This window comes from Diplodia corticola (assembly GCF_001883845.1).
Source record: "Diplodia corticola strain CBS 112549 chromosome Unknown scaffold38, whole genome shotgun sequence".
Lineage (NCBI taxonomy): Eukaryota > Fungi > Ascomycota > Dothideomycetes > Botryosphaeriales > Botryosphaeriaceae > Diplodia > Diplodia corticola.
The window spans coordinates 297,711-318,575 of record NW_017971517.1 but is presented as its reverse complement, the minus strand read 5'-3'; the positions used below and the strand labels follow the sequence as shown (position 1 = coordinate 318,575).

Here is a 20,865-nt window from a genome sequence, read left to right as displayed (position 1 = left end):
CGTCCCGCTACCCGCCTATACCGCTATGCTATGGTCTTTTTACATCCCGGAGATCCCTGAGTAGAGTTATGATACATTAATACAAACCGCTCTATGCGCAGCCGCCTTTTACTCCCCAACCATATGCAGCTCGTTGACTGTCCAGTCCTCCTTCACCCACTCCTTCTTCTCACCAAGCACAGCCAGGTTGCCCTTCGGCACTCCATTGACCAGGAGTTCTTGCGCCGCTCGCTTGACGTCCTCGGCCTTTACATCGAGAAGCTGCTCGCGCCGCGTCTGTTGCATCTCCTGGTCGACGCCGCTGAGGAACCTGTTCATGCCCTCTTGGCTGACGCTCTCCGGCGCATCAAGGCTCTGGAAGACGCTGAGCTTGGCCTCTTCGAGCTCCCTGTCCGTCCACTCACGGTCACGCGCCCAGACACCCGACTCGTTGATGATCTTGATCGTGTTCTGCGGGTTCGGGTCACGGTAGCTGTAGAATCCGAAGATGCCACCAAGACCGTTGGAGTAGGCCCCTCCACCGTACGCGCCACCCTTCTCACGAATCTCATGATGCAGATGCTTGTGAGTGAGCAGCTGGGCAAGGATCTGTAGAGGTGCGCCATCGGCCGAGACGTACGGGACAGTTGGAATTGACAAGCCAGAATAGTAGACCTGATAAGGGAGAGGGAAGAACGATTTGGCATTACGGGGGAACGCCGTCAGACGGGAGATGGCCGGCATCTCCGTCTGGTTAGCCGGAATCGAGGACAAGAATTTAGTGAGAGCTTCCTCGTTGGACGCAGAGCTCTCAGGACCGCATGTCAGTGCAACACGCAAGTTCTTGCTGTTGGAAATGGCCAGTGATTGCAGAGTCTTCAGATTGCTGATGACGTCCTCAAAAGACTCAGACTTTGACCTGGATGCCAACTTGGTCGTCAACTGGACCTGCGTCAGGCCACCAGTCTGCTCGCGCAAGCGGGCTGCAGGCGTGATGCCAGCCTCAGCATACCTCCTTGCGTAGGCATGGCCAGACTCGGCCACTGCGCTGACAGCGCCACTGGCAGAAGCTTGTAGCAATTGACGGATCTGCTTCTCGGCCTCCGGGCCATCGAAATTCGTCTCCGCGATGAGAGTTCGAATCAGATCGTACATCGCTGGAACGTTGCGGTCCAGTGCAGATCCAGCAAAAACCAGGCCCTCCTCATATCCCTGAATGTTCGTGGGCGTAGTCGTCGAGTGGTAGCCAATACTGATGCCACCAGTCTTCAGCTTGATCAGCTCTTCCAATTGTTCCATAGTCTTGTCCTTGGTGCCGAGCCTCATTATTGCGTCGCTAAAGAGGGGAATCATCTCACGAAGCTCGTCCGGGACATCCTCGAACACGTTGACAGCGCGGAAGTAGGTCAGGCCGTTGGTAGGCGCTTCCCTCCACTGTACTTTCACATCTCCAACTAGGCTTTGCCTAACTGCTTTCTTCTCTTTTTGACGCGGAATGTCCTTGACATGAACCGTGGGAAGACATCCCAAGTCTTGTTTTCTGCCGTTTTCTTGTTCCTCGAGAAGCTCCAGCTCGCGCTGTTCCAGAAATTTCTTCGCCTCTTCCTCGGTCCCGAATTTCTTAGTAGTCTCGAGGATTTTAGATGCCAGCCGCTGCGACTCTTCTTCTGCAATCTCTTGCGCATAGGTCTCCGAGGGCTCCATGGTGAACGTGAAGGTGTTGTCGTTTAGAAGGTACTTCTCCAGCAAGCCTTCCAGGTAGCCGCCTCGTGCGTACTCAGCCTTGAAGGCTTCGACAACCTCGTTCCACGCAAGAGCATCGAAGGGATCGACGCCGTTGAACCAGCCAGGCTTGAGGCGCTGCATGAGGCCCATGCCGAAGTGAGCAGTCTTGTGCTTGAGAGACAGCTCCAATTGGTGCAGAATGCCGTCGATCTTCGTCTGACTGAAGCCATTCTCCTTGGCTTCGGCCAGAGTCCTGAAGATAGCCTCCTTGACCTTGGGTACATCGTCCTTCTTGACGCCGTTGAGACCGATAGAGAAGATTCCGACCTTTCCGGATCCATCATACCCAGTGTTCGGGCTCCAGTCTGGGCCCAGCCCTGCCTCAATCAACCCCCGATACAGAGGAGAGCCGTAACCGTCCAGCAGCAGAGATGACAGGAGTCCAAGGGAGAATGATTCCAATATATTGGACGAGTCACCCATGAGCCAAGATGTCGATGTTTTGTACTGCATATCTGCCGGTACTAGGGGGTCAATGGGACCTTTTTCAGTGACGGTTATCGGCCCATCGAGAGCAATTGGTAGCTTGATGTCCGTGTCCACACGGATCTTGCCAAACTTGTCAAGCTGCGCTCCAATGTCTTTCAAATGCTCCTCGAGAGGGATGTCGCCGTATGTGAAGACCTTGGCATTGCTGGGATGGTAGTGATCCGCGTGGAACTTCTTCAACTGCTCGTGGGTCAGGTCGGTGATCTTCTGCGGGTCTCCGCCTGAATTGTTGATGTCCGGGAACAAGTGGTCTTGGAAGCGGATGTAGTACAAGTAGCCTGCATCCGACATCTGGCCTTTCATCTCGTTGTAAACGACGCCCTTGAAAGCCAGTTGGTTGTCTTTCGACGCAGGCTCCAGAGGATTCTCCGGGCCAATACGCCAGCCTTCCTGGGTGAAATCGTTCGCCTTCAGCAGAGGGTGCAGAGTGGCATCCAGATACACAGACATCAAATTCTTAAAGTCCTGGGGGTTTGTGGTGGCGAAAGGGTAGGTGGTGTGGTCTGACGAGGTGAAGGCGTTCATGAAATTGGACAGCGAGCGCGGCAGCATCTTGAAGAAAGGGTCACGGACAGGGTATCTAGGCTGGATCAGCAGCGGCTACCAGGGCATGGAGCATGCGACAAACCTCTCGCTTCCGCACAGAGTAGTATGCTCGAGGATATGCGGAACGCCGGTATCGTCGGGCGGGTTGGTCTTGAAGCCAATTGAAAAGACATTGTTCGAGTCGTCTCTGGCGACGTGCAGGTAGTCGGCGCCCGTCTTGTCGTGCTGCAGGTGGAGGGCTGTCAGTTCGAGTTCGGGGACGTGCTTGGCGCGTCGCAGCGTGAAGCCGTGCAGGTGCGATCCGATCTTTGGCAGCTTCTGGAGATCCGTCACGGAGGCCAGGCCGCGGCAGGAGCCATGGGCGGCGGCAGAGGCGCGCAGGAAGGGGGCAGTGGTGCGCGAGGCGGCCAGCGCGGGGCGTGAAGAGGCGCGCAGCATGGCAACGAAGGTGATGAAGAGCAAACGAGCGACGATGACGAGGGCGGGCGCGGACTTCATCATGGTCGGCGCCACTGCGCGCAGTCCCGCCGAGCGAGCTGCTTAGTCACGGCGTGTGCAAGTGCGGGCATGGCACCGCGGCGAAGGGACCGGGCAGAGGGTCGGCCACGGCAGACGGGCTGGCGGGCTGGCGGGCTGGCGGGCAGGGCGGGCAGGGCGGAGGCGACAGTCGTCTGTGTCTGCGGCGGGCTGCGGCGGCGAGGGTGTTGAGGTTGGAGCTGGTGGGCGGCGGCGCATGCCTCGTCTGCTGCAAGCCTCCGTCACGGCAGAAGATTGCCTGCCGAAGCCCATCCTTCCACTCCACCCGCACCATTCGCCCGCCGCTCCAAGGTGCTCTGCGCTCGCCGTCACCACCACCCCCCGAGCCCAGACAGCCCTCCCACGAGCCACGCTGCCGCCAGTGCTGCCCCCAGTCCCGGTCCGCCCCAGTCTCAGCTACACGGCACTTCCTGCCCGCGGCTCTCTGCGGATCGCCCACGCAAACCATCTTACGCCGCCCAGCAGCACCTCCCGCAGCTGCGGCCGCCCCATTTCTATGTAAAGGACGCCCGCCGGCATCTGTTCTGCGCGCTCTCAGCCGTGGCCGCGCTGCCACACCAACCCACAGAGCGCGCACCTACCTCTGCCACACCAGCGGAACCCGCCCGTGTGCCTTCGCTGCTCCCGCACGCGGGAACCCTGCACCCTCTGTCGCCGAATCGTACCATGACGGAGGAGGCCCATCCTTCAATGGCGACCTCAACGGCCCCACCGCCCGCGCCTGCGGGGCCGCCGCCCAAGAAGGGCAAGAGCAAGAAGGGAGCGGATCCGAGAGACGCCTCGGAGCAAATCGCCGCGAAGATTGCCCAGTTGGAGCTGGATGCTGCGGGGGAAAAGGACCAGGATGTCGAGATTGAGCGGGAGGTCAAGAAGGCGAACCGGGAGCTGTCGCAGCTGCTGTCGCAAATCGAGTCGCCGATGAAGAAGGTCGACGAGGTGCGGAGGAGGTACACAGCTTTATTTGCTGATATGAAGCGGACGGAGCGCGAGCATGTCAAGGCCAAAAAGCGCGCCGACCAGCTGCAAAAAGAGAAGGACTCGGGCAAGACCGACCTGAACAAGATGACCACTCTCAAGGAGCGTCTGGAGAAGATGTCGCGCGACCTCACCAAAGAGAACAAGAAGCTGAAGGTACGCCACGCGGTGGCTGCGTGCACGCGCCTTGGCCAAGTGCTGATTGCTGTTTGTTAGGAGGAAAACGTGCAGCGCGAAGCGACCGAGTCCCGCCACCGCGAGGAATTGCACGATCGCCTCGAACGCATGGTGTTGGACGTCGAGGACGTCATCAACTCGAAGGAGAACCCGGAACCACAGCCGGTGGATACAGACTTGGATAGATTGTACGTGTCGCCCCGCACCCGCCAGTGGCTACAGCCGATTAATCGGGTGCCATCAGATTCGAGGAAAAGTTCAAGTCTTTCCTGGACCAATGGGAATGCCGAGAGAAGCAGTTCAAGTCTCTTTTGCGCGTGAAGGAGCTCGAAATCCTCTACCATCAGGCCAAGCTCGACCAGCAACGCAAAGCGCAGGAAGTCGAATCGTCCAAGTCCAACCAGCTGACTCGCCAAGTCACCACCTTCTCTCAAACCGAAGCAGAGCTCCGCAGCCAGCTCAACATCTACGTGGAGAAATTCAAACAGGTGAGTTTACATATGTCTCGCCTATGGGTCTGGCCGCTGTTCACTATGCTTCTGATAGATGACAAAGTTGACGGATCCCCAGGTTGAGGACACGCTCAACAACTCGAACGACCTCTTCCTGACGTTCCGCCGCGAGATGGAGGAAATGTCCAAGAAGACCAAGCGCCTGGAAAAGGAGAACCTTGTGCTCACGCGCAAGCAAGAGGCGACGAACAAGAACATTCTCGAGATGGCCGAGGAGCGGACGCGCACACAGCAGGAGATGGAGAAGCTACGCCGAAAGAACGAGAATCTCGAGAAGCTTTGCCGCGGCATGCAAGCCCAGGGCCGCGGCCAGGTGCCGCCACACGAGCTTGATCCGGACGACGAAGGCACCGAGAGCGAGTACCTGGACGAAGACGAGTACGACGAAGAGGGCAGCGAGGAATACGACGAGGACACGGAAGAGGAGGCAATTGATGTGCGTCCCGGCCCAGAAGCAAAGGTTTTCGGACCTCCGCCCCCGCCGCCCCCGCAGACAATGGCCAATGGGAAAGCCAATGGCAAGGTGAACGGACAGGTCAACGGAGTCAGGAAGTCGTAAGGAATTTCTGCTTGCTGTACACTAGGTCTGGGTTGTTGGGTACAAGATGCACTATCGTTATCAAAGAGTCCCGCGCCGTGCTACGATGATGAAGGAGCCTTGAGGTCTGCCAGAGCCGCGGCATGTCGACGCAAGCTGATCTCACGTGTGACGTGTGTACAGGGTTTGACCTCGGACGCGCGACGTTTCCCCGCAAAAAGGCGATCCGGACCTTGCGATAGCCGATAGCCGCAATTACCACCTACTACCTATGCTCCTATTATGCTCCGACTGACTCTAAATAGACCTCTCTGCAGCGCACTTCACCTTCGTTCTCGTCTGACATCAATTGACATCGTGCGGTCTTGACAAAGCCCCCAAGGATACTACTCTACTCTCAACCACCACACATATATCAACCTCGACCATGGCGCCACCCCCTGCACTCGAAACGCCGCTGTGCAAGCTCCTGGGGATCAAGTACCCCATCATCCTGGCGGGCATGGCGCGCACGTCGGGCGGGCCGCTGGCGGCGGCGGTGTCGAACGCCGGGGGGCTGGGGGTGATTGGCGGGCTGGGGTACACGCCGGCGCAGCTGCAGGCCATCATCGACGAGCTCAAGGCGAACCTGGCGGACCCGTCGCTGCCGTTCGGCGTGGACCTGGCGCTGCCGCAGGTGGGCGGCTCGGCGCGCAAGACGAACCACGACTACACGCACGGCCAGCTGGACGCGCTGGTCGACGTGACGATCCGCAGCGGCGCGCGGCTGTTCGTGTCGGCCGTGGGCGTGCCGCCGGCGCGCGTCATCGAGCGCCTGCACGCGGCGGGCGTGCTCGTCATGAACATGGTGGGCGCGCCGCGGCACGCGGTCAAGGCGCTCGAGGCCGGCGTCGACGTCGTGTGCGCGCAGGGCGGCGAGGGCGGCGGGCACACGGGCGACGTCGCCAACTCGATCCTCATCCCGGCCGTGGCCGACGTCGCGCGGCGGTACCGCTCGCCGCTGACGGGCGCGCCCGCCACGGTCGTCGCCGCGGGCGGCATCCGCGACGGCCGCGGCCTCGCCGCCAGCCTCATGCAGGGCGCCCAGGGCGTCTGGGTCGGCACGCGCTTCGTCGCCAGCGCCGAGGCCGGCTGCTCGCGCCTGCACAAGCAGGCCGTCGTCGACGCCGGCTTCGGCGACACGCTGCGCACCCTCGTCGTCAGCGGCCGCCCGCTGCGCGTCCGGCTGAACGACTACATCGCCGGCTGGGAGGCGCGCCCGCAGGAGATCAAGGCGCTGACCGACGCCGGCGTCGTGCCCTTCGAGAAGGACATGGACGAGGGCAAGGACGTCGACATCCCCTTCCTCATGGGCCAGGTCGCCGCCGTCATCGACGACGTCAAGCCCGCCCGGGATATCGTCGAGGACATGGTGAGGGAGGCCGTGGACATGCTGCGGTTGGGCCAGAGCTACATCGGGAGCGGCGGGGCCGGTGGGCAGAGTAAACTGTGACCGTATCGCCCATTTCGAGGACACTGTGGGCCGCCAAACAATTGAGCCTACAGATGTATTGCGTCCTGCTTGGGCGGGTGGTTGGATCCCACGTCTAGATGCACCCGCATATCCGTGCAGACACTTCCTTCTACTGCCTAGTCAGGAGAGACTGCAATATCCACACGTACATCGAAGACTTCGGAGAGGAAGGGGGAAATAGAATCTATATTATAAATACAAATACTAGCCGTCTACCAGGCGAGTCTGTGATTGTGCTTAGTCGGACCTTTCACACCCCCAAGCCCCTAACGACCAACCACAGCACCACCGGCACCACCACGTTATCGTTCCCTCCCGTCAAGACCGCTTCCATGAAGCTCGCCGCGGCGCCCGCGCACGCCGCCTTGCTCACATCCACCGGTCTCACCAACCGCAGCACCTCCCACAAGCCGGGCCACAACACTGGCGGGCCCCCGGTGGCGGCGGCGGCGGCGGCGACAGAGGCTGTCGCACCACCGCTTCCGCCGTCCCACTGGCCGAGGCGCAGCCACGCCTTCGCCAAAACGAGACCCGTGGTCACGGCGGCGGCGAAGGCGACGCTGCCCTCGAGGCTCTTGCCGCCGAGCCACGGCCACTTCCGGCGGCCCCAGCGGCGCCCGATCAGGCTGGCGGCGGCGTCGCCCATGCCGACGCACACGACGCCCGCCACCATGCTCACGTCCTTCGGTCCGCGCACCTCCCAGCCGCTCCACGGGCCCCCTTCTTCTCCTCCTCCTCCTCCTCCTCCTCCTCCTCCTCCGCCGCCGTCGCGCGGCACGCCCGCGAGGCTGAGCCACAGCGGGATTGCGCAGCCGATGAGCAGGAAGATGTGGGAGACGACGACGGGGCCGCGCAGGTCGCGGCCGTCGACGTAGGGGGTGAGGAAGTAGGCGAGCGGCTTCGACAACGGCGGGAGTTGCGCCGCGCGGATGAGGTCGAGCAGGCAGAAGACGGAGAGGACGAGGGCGAGGGTGAGGGCGATGAAGCACGGGTCGACGAAGATTGTGGGCAGGAGCATGGCGACCATCATGCCGTGGAAGACCTTGCGGCGCGTGTCGACCTCGACGGTTGTCGAGAGGGAAAGCACCGTCGCCATGCCGAGGACGAGGATGAACACCCAGTATCCCGTGATGAGGAGGCGGGTGTTCGCCGCGCCACCGAAAAGGACCTGGCGGATGAATTCTGCACGTGGAAGCTCGGCGAGCTCCTCCGCGGTGAAGTCAGGGAGGGGAGGGAGGCTGATCCAGCTGGAAAGGCCCCAGTCAAAGATGAAGAAGCGGACATCCCGAATGTTGCCGAGGAGGTAGCCAATGGCCCAGCCAAACGGTTCTTGGCCATGCAGAGCAAACTTACCAATGTAAGCTCTGATTGGTACCAATACGAGGAGCACCATAGCAACATAGACCCATCCAGCATACAGCCACCTTCTCACGGTAGCCTGCGTCGGCGTGAGTGCGAGAAACGATTGCGCGTAGGATTGTTTCCTGCGCTTCGCTCTACCAGCAGCAGACTGCGACGTAGCTTTGCCGGGGTCGATGCTCGATAAAGTGTGCCTACGCCCTTGCCGTGTGGCTGGAGAATTGTTGTCTCTTGGAGGGAGTATTGCATCCCGAAAGGCCCCGAAAGCGAGCTGAGTTCCAACTGAGGCGGCGTGCTGGATCGTCCCAGGTGCAGATTCCACAGGCTTGAGCCTAAGGTCATCCGAGAGATGATCAGGGACACCGTCCTCGTCAGCATCACTGTCAGAAGCGAAGCCTCCCCTGCTTCTGGACCGCGAGGATCCTGGTCGAAGGCCCTCGTTTAAGATGCTGAGGAATGTTTGTTGGGCTTTGACAATACGACCTGCTCGTCTAAACCTCCATTTCGGTATGCGCGCGAGCGCAACGTTCCATCTCAAAGTATGACCGCAGAACGTGAAGAGCAGGACTCCGCCAATCCAAAGTATGGATTTGAGAATGGTCATCTGCGGGCTAGTGGAGAAGAGCAGAAGGTTGATAAGGGTTGTGGAAAGCAGCTGCAGTTCGGCGGGGAGAAGACTTGTCGTCGTAAGGTAATAAAGCGGAGGTAGAAGCGCCTGGTGTAGCGCAAAAAGCGAAGCGATGGTCTCCGAATCGATGCGATCCGCCGGTGCCTTCAGCTGATACGGCTTGGCCGCCATGATCTTCGAAGGGATGTCGGTATGCTCGGATATTATAAGAGGAATAATGGAAATGAACCAATGCTCCATGCTGTACCCGTTACCGCGACCGTATGAAGGAATGAGCAGCGGCGGAAGAGCGGACGCTGCGAGGACAATGTTTGGCAAGAGAAGCTTTTCCATGCTGGGGTATAGTGATAAAGAAACAAAAACGGGTATCGCAGCTGGGTATAGGAGCGGGGCCGGGTCGAATGCAGCGGGTATATGGATCCGGTTTAATAGTCGGGGCCTCTGCTCTGCTGATCTTGTACGCGGAAGCAGGAGCAGTCGGAGGGGATAGAGCAGGAAGAGCAGCGCGTAGAGGACGACGCAACAGGACAGCTCTGCTGGAACAATCATGAGCTTGTGCGCCTCCCCAGAAGAGCCATTGATCATCCTACCTCTGCTCCAAGCATCCAGACTCCTGCGCGCCACGGCGCCGTGCAGCACCACAGCCCCAATCGCCGCCAAGAGGGCGACCTCACACCCCCTCCTCAGCATCTCCGCCCTTCTCTTCTGGGCGAACCTTTCCCTCTCCCTCCTCACCCTCTCTTCCTCCACCGTCTCCTCCTCCACCCCACCCTTTCCCATCCTCTGGGAGTAGTAGCCCGGGGCGACGCTCAACCGGCGCCCCTCCTCCTCCAGCACGCTCGGCGTCAGCAAGCCCGAGTCGGTCGCCGCATCGGTGTCCCTGACATCCCTCAGCCCCTTGTGCGGCCGGATGAACGGCGCGGGCAGCGCCTTGACGAAGCCGTAGCCCTCGTCGTCGGCCTCGGTGCCGCTCTCGCTCATGCTGCGCGAGGCGGCCTGCGAGGGGTACGACGTCGGCGCGGCGCGCTGCCGCCCGCCCGCTCCACCATTGCCGCTCTCGTAGTCGGACGAGGTTGCCGATGATGGGTTGCTCCACGCGGGCGAGCTCTGTTGCGGGTCGCGCAATTGCTGTCTGCGGCGGTGGTACGGGTGCGGCGAGCGGTTCAGGAGACGGAGGGCGTCTGGGCCGGTGGGATCGTCGAGAGCGCTGGCGGTGGCAGCTGCGGCGGGCGAAAGCGCATGGTCGAGGGCGGGCGTAGGCAGCGGCGGGCGATGCGGAGGTGACGACAACAGGGTCGAGGAGGCAGCAGGAGGCTCGGGGGGCTCGTCGTTTTCTAGTTGGGTCATGTCGATTGGGGTGCGGGCGGGTCAAACGAACGAATCATCACACATGGTTCGGCGGGTTTGAAGGGTGTTGGGGTCAGGGAGGGGCGACACGGAGTCTGGAGACGTGGTTCCATTCTTTTGATTCACATGTCACCGGCACCGCTCAGCCCTGAGCGTTGAGCGTTGGGGGCGCGGGGCCACGACTGCAGACCGTCAGCACACTCGTCCCGGGACCCGCATTCCTGCGCAACTGCTGCGCCCTGCCGCGCACTGCTGCGACGGCGCACAGCTTTTGCGCGGCTCCCGAGCCACGACGGTTGACGTCAGCCTCCATCCGCCCTTGGCCCAGCCCGACTCGCGCGCGCCAAGCCCCGAGCCCGCCGCCCGCGCCGCCCGCTGCGCTACCGTGTAGCCGCTCCATGTACCAATAATGCAACCATTTATTTATATTTATGCCTGGGCACTGCCGTTTCTAACTAGACGTCCAGGACCTAACAGCCCCGTGCCACGCCAATGCATATATACCCAAGCCGTCGCCGCATCCAGTTCGCCGCCCAATGCAAGTCATTTTTACAAGTACCCGTGCTCCTTGAGGAAAGCCTCGACGTCCGAGCTGTCCCGGGCGATCCAGTTGGACTTGGCCCGAATCGCGTCCAGAGACTGTGCAAGGCTCTGGTCGAAGCCCTTGGTGCTGCGCTTGCCGAAGAAGTCCTCGATGCGCTGGATGTGCTCCTTGCGCGTGAAGCTCGACGTGCAGATCGAGACGACCGTGCCGAGCATCGTCAACCCGGGCGGCAGCTTCTTTTCGAGCTCTTCCCAGTGCTCCGTCATCCACTTCCATAGCGCCTCAATGCCGCCCTTGTGTGTGCGGAGCCCGCCAAGCGGAAGGTAAATGTCCTGACCCTTGACCTCGTCGCTTAGCGGAAGAGCCAGCGTCCTCTGGATGAGTTCCGGGCTCTTGGCACGTCCGATTGCGCGCAGGGCCGTGTTGCGCTCGTCGCTAGTACTCGCCGTCCGGTACTCCTTCAGCACAGCGTCGTACTCCTTGGCACCTCCGTACGTCAGAACGATGCCGTAGACACTGGCACGAATGTTCGGGTGGATGGCCGCCTTGTCGCCATTCTTGAACTTCTCGAACATGTCGAATGCCGCCTTCTTGACCGCCTCATCGCCCGCGATGCCCGCCGCGCCAAAGAGGAGCGACTTGAACTGCTGCTCGATATGGCCGTCGCTATCCTTGAACTCCCAGCCGAGCTCATGGGCCTTGTTCTCAATAAGCTTGAGCTGGAACTTCTTGAGCGAATCCTTGACCGCCTCATCCTCGAAGATCCAGGACGAGCGCAGAGAGCCGACGCGGGCAGTGAGCTCATCCCAGACGACAAACTCGGGCTCCGACTTGAACCCCTCGAGCAAGGAGAGAAGGCCGGAGGTCTTCTGGTAACCAGAGGCAGCAAGCGCGCCAGCATCAGCAATCATGCCGGCACGGTCCTCAACCGAGAGCAAGCCCTTCTTGGCAGCCTCTCCGAGCTTCTGAAGGCGCTCGGGAGTGTACGAGGTACGGTAGATACCAGAGTGGTCGGCGTTGATCTTGAAGAAGTCGGTGCTACTCAGCTTGAAATCGGCCTCCCGAGAAGTCAGAGTGAGGCCCTCGTTGATTCCCTCCTGGGTGCGCAGACCCAAGAAGACGGGGTAGAGAACCTTGTCCTCTTCCGGCTTGACATCCGCCGTGCGGAGGAACCTGTTCTGCTTGACGTGGATGGAGCCAGACTCCGGCTTCTCCGTGACGGTCACAACGGGGAAGCCGACATTCTTCGTCCAGATGTCCATGACCTTCTCAACGTCCTTTCCACTGGCATCGCTCAGAGCAGCCCACAGGTCGCCCGTTTGGGTGTTTCCATAAGCATGCTTCTTGAGGTAGCGGCGGATGCCCTCCATGAAAGTCTCCTCACCAAGGTATTTAGAGATCATGCGCAGCACACACGAGCCCTTGGAGTAGGAAATGGCGTCGAAGATCTGATTGATCTCGTCTGCGCGCTTGACAGGAACCTCGATAGGGTGGCTGGACCTCAGAGAGTCGAGGGACAACGCGCTTTGCAAGTTGTCGGTGACGTAACCCTGCCAGACCTTCCACTCTGGGTAGAAGGCGTTGCACGAATACCACGACATCCAAGTAGCGAATCCTTCGTTCAGCCAAAGACCATCCCAGAAGTCCATAGTAACCAGGTTACCGAACCATTGGTGAGCCAGCTCGTGCTGGACGACCTCGGCAACACGCTGCTTGGTGGACGCACCGCTGATCTTCTCGTCGAAAAGCAGATCAACGACACGGTAGGTGACGAGGCCCCAGTTTTCCATGGCACCGGCGCTGAAATCGGGAATGGCCACCATGTCCATCTTCGGGAGCGGGAACTTGCTATCAAACTTCTTCTCGTAGAAGTCGAGTGTCTTGGCCGCAAGGTCGAGAGAGAACTTGCCGTGGTTGATGTCCTTGTCCGGAGTCGCAAACACTCTGACGGGGACACGGAAGTCGTTGGTCTCAATGACGTTGAGCTCTCCGACAATGAAGGCCAGAAGGTATGTAGACATCAGCGGGGTCTTGCGGAAGGTGACGGCCTTCTTCTTGCCTCCGCCAATCTTGGAATCCACCTCCTTCTCCGAGACGGCATCCATGTTGCTCAGGCAGGTCAGGTGCTTGTCGGCAACGAGGGTGATGGTAAACTCGGACTTTAGAGCGGGCTCGTCGAAGCAGGGGAATGCCCTCCGAGCATCGGTGGGCTCCATCTGAGAAGTTGCCAGGTACTTTGTTGAGCCATCCGCCGCGTTGTACGAAGACCGGTAGAAACCAGCCATGTTGTTGTTCAGCACCCCGGTGAATGTCTGGACGAGCTGAGCCTTGCTGCCGGCAGGAATGGTGTCCTTGAAGGAAACCTTGGTGGTCTGGGTATCTTCATTGTAGGAGATGTCAGGCTTGGAGGTGATGACGCTGTCGCCGGCCTTGACGGTGGTGGAGTGGAGCTTGAGGTCGAGCGTGTTCAGGGAAATGGAGTTCGTGTCCTCGACGACGTCGAGACTGCAGGTGGGCGGGCGGTTAGCGGAAGGTGGCGCTGAGGGGAGCAACGGAAAATACGCACTCAATGACAACGGTACCCTCGTAGGTGAAGTCGCCGTCCAGCTTCGGCTCCAGGGTGAGGTCGTAGTGCACCGGCTTGACGTTCTTGGGCAAGACCTCTCTGCCCTTGGTGACGTCGATGGAGCTGGTCGCATCGGCCTCGTGGCCGAAGTGTTTGCACATGTTGAGAGCCCTGCGGTGGGAGCAGTGCCTGATGGAGCGGGGGAATGGATTGGAGATGCGGGTGGAGGGGTAGCGGGAGGGGACAGTGGGGCTGGCGGAGGGGAGCTTAAGATGGAGGGAGGTGTTGTAGCTCCGTGCGGCAGCTGAGGCGGCGGGGTGGCAGACGCGGGTCAGGCGGGCCTGTTGCGGATAGCACCGCGCAAACGGTAGCACCCCGCGGCCGGATCTGATCATTTACAGTAGGTACACCGCCTGGCGGTAGCGGTAAGCCTTACTAGATGGGCGACTGGCGACTGGCGACTGGCGAAGGACTGCAGCAGCAGCAATGCTGGACCTGGTCCGGAAAATGCCCTTGCAGCCGGCGGCGGTCATGCGCGCGCACGTCCCACGACTGGTGCATTTTTCTCGCGCTTCGCTCGCCCTGCAGCCTCTTCTTCCGCAACCACAACCCGCGTCTTGCGGCACCTCAGCTCCTCGCCAGCGCTTGCTCGATGTACGGCAAGACGGTGCAGTGGCTGACATGTCGCAGGCGGCGCGTCCGCAGCTCGTAGCCCGCAAGCCAGTCCTCTCAGCCACCGTTCTGCTCCGACACGGTGGTTGGTGTTCTGACATTTCTGTCAGTCTTGCAAGAAAAACCGCCCGCGTTTGAGGAGACCATGACTTCAAGTGCATGGACCTCCATAGGTTAGGAGCAACATACTACACACTCGCTGTCAGCTGCAGCATCGCCGCCATGTCTGGTCCGTCTGGTGCTTATTTGCATGCTTTGCACATCTGGAAGGCATGGCCGAGACTGCAATAATCATGCTCACGCTAGGATCTTGGTCAAAGGTTCATGGTACGGGCAAATCCTGCCCGCAACCGCCAGGGCTGAGCAGCGGCAAACGCATTGCAGGCGGCGTGCAGAGTGCCATCGAGACAGTGGCCTCGAACGAGGAGCCGCATGGCGACGCACGAGGCCATCACTCACGAAGCAGGCGGTTGAAACAACGCGCTACGCTACGGCTGAGCTCAGCTCACGCTCTCACACAGGCAAGAGCGCCGTGACGGTATGTACGGCGGATCATTGCGCTCCCTCCCATGGTGAACAAGGGAGGAACCGCACCCAAGATCCATCGCTGGAGTCGGTTCTCCACTCAGCTGACGGTTTTCGTTCTCATGGGAACCCAGTAGAGGGACCTCCATCGAAAATGCTTTTTAGTGAGTGTTGTTTTTTTGCGTTTGATGAAGGAGAAAAAGAGCCGGCGGCGGGCGCAGTTTTGTGCGGCGCGGCGCCGAGGATCAGCCGCAGTCACGTGCATCAGGGCAGCCGAGCAGCACCTGGCATGCGGCGCACGGGCCGGATGCAGTGACGCAGCTGCAGGTGCTGGCTACGGCGCGGGGCACCCACTGCGGCGGCTGCATTTTATTTCGAGGGGAGAGCGATTTCGGCCAAACTTAGCAACAAAGCCATAAAATTTCCTCGCCCCTCACAACCCCAGATCCGTGCCCTGTTGCTGCCATTGCCCTCTCGCGCCCGTCTCTCACAATGGCTTCCGACGCCTCGCAGAAGATCGGTATGCCGCCCCCCGCCTCCCGCCTCCCGCCTCCCGCCTCCCGCCTCCCGCCTGCTGCCGTGCGCCTGTAACCCCGCTGACCTCCGCGCCCAGCTATCCTCAGCGTCTTCAACAAGACCGTACGTGCGCAACACCCCGCATTGCGCCTGAGCCAATCGAAGCATTGACAATTGTCACACAGGGTCTCCTCGATCTCACCAAGGGCCTCGTCAAGAACAATGTGAGGTGCGTATCACCTTCGTGGCCTCCAGCCTCGTGTCAGCCTTTGTGGCGAGCCCCCATCGATCGAAGCTGCGTCTGGAGCTCTTCGTGCCCGCCATCTCTCACCGCCGCTCTCTGCCATGCCGCTCCTCCGCCCCGCCTCATCCATATGACTGTGTCCGGCTGACACGCGCTCCAGGATTCTGGCCTCTGGCGGCACCGCCAAGATGATTAGGGAGGGTGGCTTCCCCGTCGAGGACATCTCTGCCATCACCAAGGCTCCGGAGATGCTCGGCGGCCGCGTCAAGACCCTGCACCCGGCTGTCCACGGCGGTCTGCTCGCTCGTGAGGTTCCTTCGGACCAGCAGGATCTCGTAGGTTGCCCGATTGAGTATAACGCGTCATTGTCTAATTACTCTGCTAGGCCGACCAGAACATCAAGAAGATTGACTTCTGCATCTGCAACCTGTACGGGTGAAATTTGCCCCTCTCCAAGACCGAAGATTGCTGATAGTGTCCCGTTCAGCTACCCCTTCCAGGAGACCGTCTCCAAGATCAATGTCACCATTCCGGAGGCTGTCGAGGACATCGACATTGGTGGTGTCACTCTGCTCCGCGCTGCCGCCAAAAACCACAGCCGGGTCACCATCCTTTCCGATCCGGAGGATTACCACGACTTCCTCACCGAGCTTGAGCAGAAGGGCGAGATCTCCGAGCAGAAGAGGCAACTCTACGCCCTGAAGGCCTTCTCTCACACCGCCGACTACGACACTGCCATCTCCGACTTCTTCCGTAAGCAGTACGCTGGCGATGGCACCCAGCTCGCCTCCCTGCGCTACGGTACCAACCCCCACCAGAAGCCCGCCGCTGCCTTCGTTCGTGACGGCCAGCTTCCCTTCAAGGTCCTTGGCGGCGCTCCTGGCTACGTCAACCTTCTTGATGCCCTGAACGCCTGGCCGCTTGTCAAGGAGCTCAGGAACGCTCTGAACCTCCCTGCCGCTGCCTCCTTCAAGCACGTCTCCCCGGCCGGTGCTTCCATTGGGGTTCCGCTTTCTGAGGCCGAGAGGAAGGTGTATATGGTCGATGACATCGAGGGAATCGAGAAGTCTGGCCTCGCTCAGGCTTATGCCAGGGCCCGTGGTGCCGATCGCATGTCCAGTTTCGGTGACATGATCGCTCTCTCTGACGAGGTCGACGTCCCTACTGCCAAGATCATCTCCCGCGAGGTTTCTGACGGTGTCATTGCCCCAGGCTACCAGCCCGAGGCTCTCGAGATCCTGAAGAAGAAGAAGGGTGGCAAGTACCTTGTTCTCCAGATGAACCCTGAGTTTGAGCCTCCGGCGATGGAGACCCGCACCGTCTACGGCATCAACCTGACGCAGCACCGCAATGACGCCAAGGTCACGCCCGCCACTTTCGGCACCATCATCACTCCCAAGGAGGCCAGCCTTCCCGAATCCGCTCTTCGTGACTTGACCGTCGCTACCATTGCTCTCAAGTACACCCAGTCTAACTCGGTCTGCTACGCTCTCAACGGCCAGGTCGTTGGCCTCGGTGCCGGCCAGCAGAGCCGCATCCACTGCACTCGTCTTGCCGGCGACAAGGCCGACAACTGGTGGATGCGCTTCCACGAGCGTACTCTCGGCCTTAAGTTCAAGAAGGGCACCAAGCGCCCCGACAAGAGCAACGCCATCGACCTTCTCTGCAGCGGCTCCGTGCCGGAGTCCGGTCCCGAGCGCGAGGACTTCGAGGCGTTTTTCGAGGAGGTCCCCAAGACCTTCACCAAGGAGGAAAGGGCTGAGTGGCTTTCCAAGCTCAGCGAGGTTGCCGTCAGCAGTGACGCCTTCGTAAGTTTCCGTCACCGCCAACAGCTAGAGATCTGTCTTGATCGATCCATGCTCCCGCTAACACGCACCAAAACAGTTCCCTTTCATCGACAACGTCTACCGTGCGGCCCGCACCGGCGTCAAGTACATCGCGGCTCCCAGTGGCTCGCAGAACGACCAGTTCGTCTTCTCGACCGCCGAGAAGCTCGGTATCACCTTTGTCGAGCAGCACATCCGCCTTTTCCACCACTGAGTTTGTGACGCGTCAGACGTGTTGGCGAGATGTGGTGTTAGGCGATTGCACACACAACTTCTGTGTGCATTGCCTACTTCTTTTTTTCTTTTCTCATGAGGACGGGCGTTGAAACTTTCTTTTTAAACATTGGGACTTTGGCACGGTTTATACCACTACAAAAAATTTGATGACGATGAGGGTGCTTCTTCCATATGCTAGCTAGACCGGAAATGGGCAAATCAACTTTGCTTTGACGAAAACCACGCGCGTCACCCGAGAACGATCAGCCAAGATCACGGAAATAGTCGCTGAACCAAGAGCTGTCCTGCTTGTGGCTCTGAACGTTTTCAAGTGCGATTTTGCTTTGTTGCACGAGAGAAGCTGTGGGAGGAAAAAGAAAAAAACTCTACAGCAATGGTGATGGTGTTGTCTCATCACCAAAGCCTATTCGCACAACAGTCTCCCTCAGGTTTCTTAGCTGAGCCCAGATCTTATGCTCTTATTTGCATTACGCCATAACCGTTGTAACTCCACGCGCCATCCATGCAGTTGTCGTTTCGTCTTTTTTCTCTTTCTCTCTCTCTCTTTTGAAATCTGGAAATTAAACAGGCTTTGATCCACCATTTGACGAATCGAAAGAAGAAGGAAAGCAGACAGATGGCGGTACTCCCGACCGGAGAGGATTGGCAGTCGTTCGTTGTCGTACCGGATGCAAGCAAGGCAAGCCGAAGTACCCAAAGCTGGAGCCAGGATCTTCTGCAAACGAGTTCAAACCCAAGAAGGGGGGCAAAAAAAAAAGAAACCCCTCTCTGAGCGTAGCAGCTGGGGACCATGAAGACTCGTATACAAAGGCCTACAGAAGGAGAAAAGAGAGGAACTCTCCCTCTCCTCATCCCACCGTCGTTCTCGTCATTCAAGCCTCGCCGCCGGCCTTTGCGATCTTCTTCAGCTCCATCTCCTTTGTGAATTCGCGGCTGAAGACCTCGAGGTCCTGGACGATGTCGCGGCAGGCGTTGACGATGGCCTCCTTGGGGGCGACGGTGCCGTCGGTGCCGACGCGCAGCTCGAAGCGCGCGAAGAGCGGGTGCGGCACCTTGTAGCCGGCGAACGTGACGTACTTGTACTTGTGCAGCCGCGCGGCCAGCAGGTTGGCGAGCGTGTGGTCCTCCTTGTTGAAGGTGAATATGGCGGTGTTGGGCACACCTGCGATGTCGACGCCGCCCCACGAGGGGGGCGTAAACTTTAGCCAAGTCCTTTTGTGGTGTGTGGATGGAGTGCGCGGGGGTGGGGTTGCGCATGCGCGCGCGCGGGAGAGGATGGACGCAGAGGTGACGCGGTGGGCGAGGGTGGGGAGCATTGTACGTACGGGTGTCGTGCTTCATCTCGACCTTCTTCTCGCCATCGCCGAGGAGGAAGAGCTCGAACCTGTCCCAGAACTCCTCAGTACAAAGCCACGGAGTCATGGTGGCTAGCGCGACAAGAAAGAGAGAAAAAGGAAATTGCGCGCGGACAGCGTTGGTGTATTGTAAGGTTTTGCTGGCGCACGATGCGAACGGGTTGGTGGAAAAGAGGGTTTGGAGGCGGAGCGGAAGGTGGCATTATGAAGGCGCGACGTGCTGTCGCGCTGCTGCTGTGCGCCACCGCGCCGGGGTTGCGACAGAGTGAGTGAGGGAAAAGGAAGGTGCAGGTGGGCAGGGACGGAAAAAACGACAGGCGCGCGCGGGAGGTGAGAGAAGTAGACTTCAGAGGCTGGAGAGGTGACAGCAGAACTCACCTGTCGGGAGCGTTCATTGTGTGAAGGTGTGGGTGAAGCGGTAAGTAAAAGGGTATATGGCAATATCAAAATAGTAAATCCAACGGGCACGGCTATTCGTTTTGTTGTCGGAGCGCAGACGATGGGTAGCTCGAGGAAGAGAGGTGGGGAGGGCGGAGGTGTCGGAGGTATGGCGGCGATGATGCGCGTGGAGGTTGACAATAATGCCCGTGCGCGCCGTGGAAAAGCTTCGCAGCCGACCGCCGCCGCCTCAGCCTTACAGGACCCTGCCTGCCTGCAGAAAGTTGTTGCCGTTGGGTTTTATCACGTGTCGCTTTGTAATCACATGCCCGGCAAAGCTCGTTGGCGTCTGAAAGAATGCTGAATTAAACTATCTACAACCAGAAAGAATGTTCCGTCGTCATTCGTAAGCCCGAAACTCCAAGCCACCTATGCTTATTAAGAACGTGATCGTGAACGAAGGAGAGGCTCCATCGCATCGCATCGCAAGCAGTGTGCTATGTATGATGCCGCATTGCCGTCACAATTTCTGGGGGGATGACGTTACTGTTGTTCGCAAAGCCCTTTACTCGATGTTGATCTTGCGAGCCTTGGGGGCCTGTGCCTTCGGAACGAGGATGGAGAGGATGCCGTCCTTCAGGCTGGCCTTGACGCTGTCTTGGTCGACGCGGCCGGGGAAGCTGAATGAGCGGTGGAATTCGCCGACGGAGCGCTCGCTGACCCAATACTTGGCTCCATCAGCGGGCTTGCCGACCTCCTTGTCCTGGTTGGTCTTGGTGACCTCCTGGCTGGTCTCTCCGGTGGGCTGGTCGTCCTCGACCGAGGGCTTCTGGTAGTGTGGTTCGTTGTGCTCCTCGCCCTCGATGTATCCGCGAGGACGCTCGCCGCGCTCGGAGCGGTGCTCTACGCGGCCGGAGATGGTCAGGGTGTTGGAGTCGGACCACTCGATGTTGATGTTTTCCTGGGCGATGCCGGGAAGCTCGCCGTGAAGCTCGTAGTTCTCCTTCTTCTCTACGACATCGAACTTGGGGGTGAAGGACCTCAGGCTCTGAGCACCCTGGGGGAAGGGGGCACTGCGAGACACGCGGTCGTAGTCGTCAAGGAGGCGGAAGAGAGGAGAGAACTCCTGAGTGAAGCGCGGGAACATGGACATTGTGGATAGGTTGCTTGGCGTGTGAATCGAAGAGACGAGAGGCTTCGTGACTTTGAAGGCGCGAGGGAGTTGGCGTCGGAGTGCGAGCGTTGGTCGTAGTGCTTGCATCAACTGTGTTGTTCGTTGTTTCTGATCTGGTGGACTCCATGTCGTTCACCAACCGTCGTTATATAACCGCCGCGGCGCATTCTAGAAATTGCGACGCACTGCACGGGCAGCAGCATCATGACGAAAGTTGCGTCGCTCTGCTCAGCCCACGGCGGTTTCGAGATGGATCCAGAAGCTGGAGGCAGGATCGTGAATGACCATGCGGATTCTGAATCCTCCCAGCCGGGTGCCGGAGGCTTCGGGAGGTCTCCTGATTGTTCTGGGGTCTTCGCCCGCTTGCTGTGGTGATCATCCAGGGTGAAGCCTCCAGGCCTCTCTAGCACCTTCTTTGCCAAGCCCAAGTCACGTGGGCACGC

At 59.7% G+C, this 20,865-nt stretch overlaps 8 protein-coding genes across 8 annotated transcripts; 3 read left to right on the top strand and 5 right to left on the bottom strand.

Annotated features, from left to right (window-relative positions):
• Positions 1-108: 108 nt before the first annotated feature.
• On the bottom strand, positions 109-3,300 carry BKCO1_38000112 (mitochondrial presequence protease; the record flags this gene model as incomplete). Its single annotated transcript, XM_020275214.1, has 2 exons — positions 109-2,833; positions 2,882-3,300. The coding sequence occupies 2 exons, from the start codon at positions 3,298-3,300 to the stop codon at positions 109-111; spliced, it is 3,144 nt and encodes a 1,047-aa protein (XP_020128674.1).
• Positions 3,301-4,002: 702 nt separating this feature from the next.
• On the top strand, positions 4,003-5,559 carry BKCO1_38000111 (beta-taxilin protein; the record flags this gene model as incomplete). Its single annotated transcript, XM_020275213.1, has 4 exons — positions 4,003-4,467; positions 4,528-4,676; positions 4,733-4,976; positions 5,035-5,559. 4 exons carry the CDS (start codon positions 4,003-4,005, stop codon positions 5,557-5,559), a joined length of 1,383 nt encoding a protein of 460 aa, XP_020128675.1.
• Positions 5,560-5,965: 406 nt separating this feature from the next.
• On the top strand, positions 5,966-7,030 carry BKCO1_38000110 (2-nitropropane dioxygenase; the record flags this gene model as incomplete). The annotated part of the gene is made up of 1 exon (XM_020275212.1): positions 5,966-7,030. The coding sequence occupies one exon, from the start codon at positions 5,966-5,968 to the stop codon at positions 7,028-7,030; it is 1,065 nt and encodes a 354-aa protein (XP_020128676.1).
• Positions 7,031-7,301: 271 nt separating this feature from the next.
• Positions 7,302-10,385, bottom strand: BKCO1_38000109 (phosphatidate cytidylyltransferase; the record flags this gene model as incomplete). Its single annotated transcript, XM_020275210.1, has 1 exon — positions 7,302-10,385. One exon carries the CDS (start codon positions 10,383-10,385, stop codon positions 7,302-7,304), a length of 3,084 nt encoding a protein of 1,027 aa, XP_020128616.1.
• A 549-nt stretch (positions 10,386-10,934) lies between these two features.
• On the bottom strand, positions 10,935-13,656 carry BKCO1_38000108 (aminopeptidase 2; the record flags this gene model as incomplete). Its single annotated transcript, XM_020275209.1, has 2 exons — positions 10,935-13,434; positions 13,496-13,656. 2 exons carry the CDS (start codon positions 13,654-13,656, stop codon positions 10,935-10,937), a joined length of 2,661 nt encoding a protein of 886 aa, XP_020128615.1.
• A 1,528-nt stretch (positions 13,657-15,184) lies between these two features.
• BKCO1_38000107 (bifunctional purine biosynthesis protein ade17) lies at positions 15,185-17,492 on the top strand (the record flags this gene model as incomplete). The annotated part of the gene is made up of 7 exons (XM_020275208.1): positions 15,185-15,212; positions 15,306-15,331; positions 15,394-15,437; positions 15,613-15,787; positions 15,838-15,881; positions 15,940-17,260; positions 17,337-17,492. The coding sequence occupies 7 exons, from the start codon at positions 15,185-15,187 to the stop codon at positions 17,490-17,492; spliced, it is 1,794 nt and encodes a 597-aa protein (XP_020128624.1).
• An 895-nt stretch (positions 17,493-18,387) lies between these two features.
• On the bottom strand, positions 18,388-18,937 carry BKCO1_38000106 (rbp11-like subunits of rna polymerase; the record flags this gene model as incomplete). The annotated part of the gene is made up of 2 exons (XM_020275207.1): positions 18,388-18,677; positions 18,841-18,937. The coding sequence occupies 2 exons, from the start codon at positions 18,935-18,937 to the stop codon at positions 18,388-18,390; spliced, it is 387 nt and encodes a 128-aa protein (XP_020128623.1).
• An 876-nt stretch (positions 18,938-19,813) lies between these two features.
• BKCO1_38000105 (heat shock protein 30) lies at positions 19,814-20,509 on the bottom strand (the record flags this gene model as incomplete). Its single annotated transcript, XM_020275206.1, has 1 exon — positions 19,814-20,509. The coding sequence occupies one exon, from the start codon at positions 20,507-20,509 to the stop codon at positions 19,814-19,816; it is 696 nt and encodes a 231-aa protein (XP_020128622.1).
• Positions 20,510-20,865: the final 356 nt, after the last annotated feature.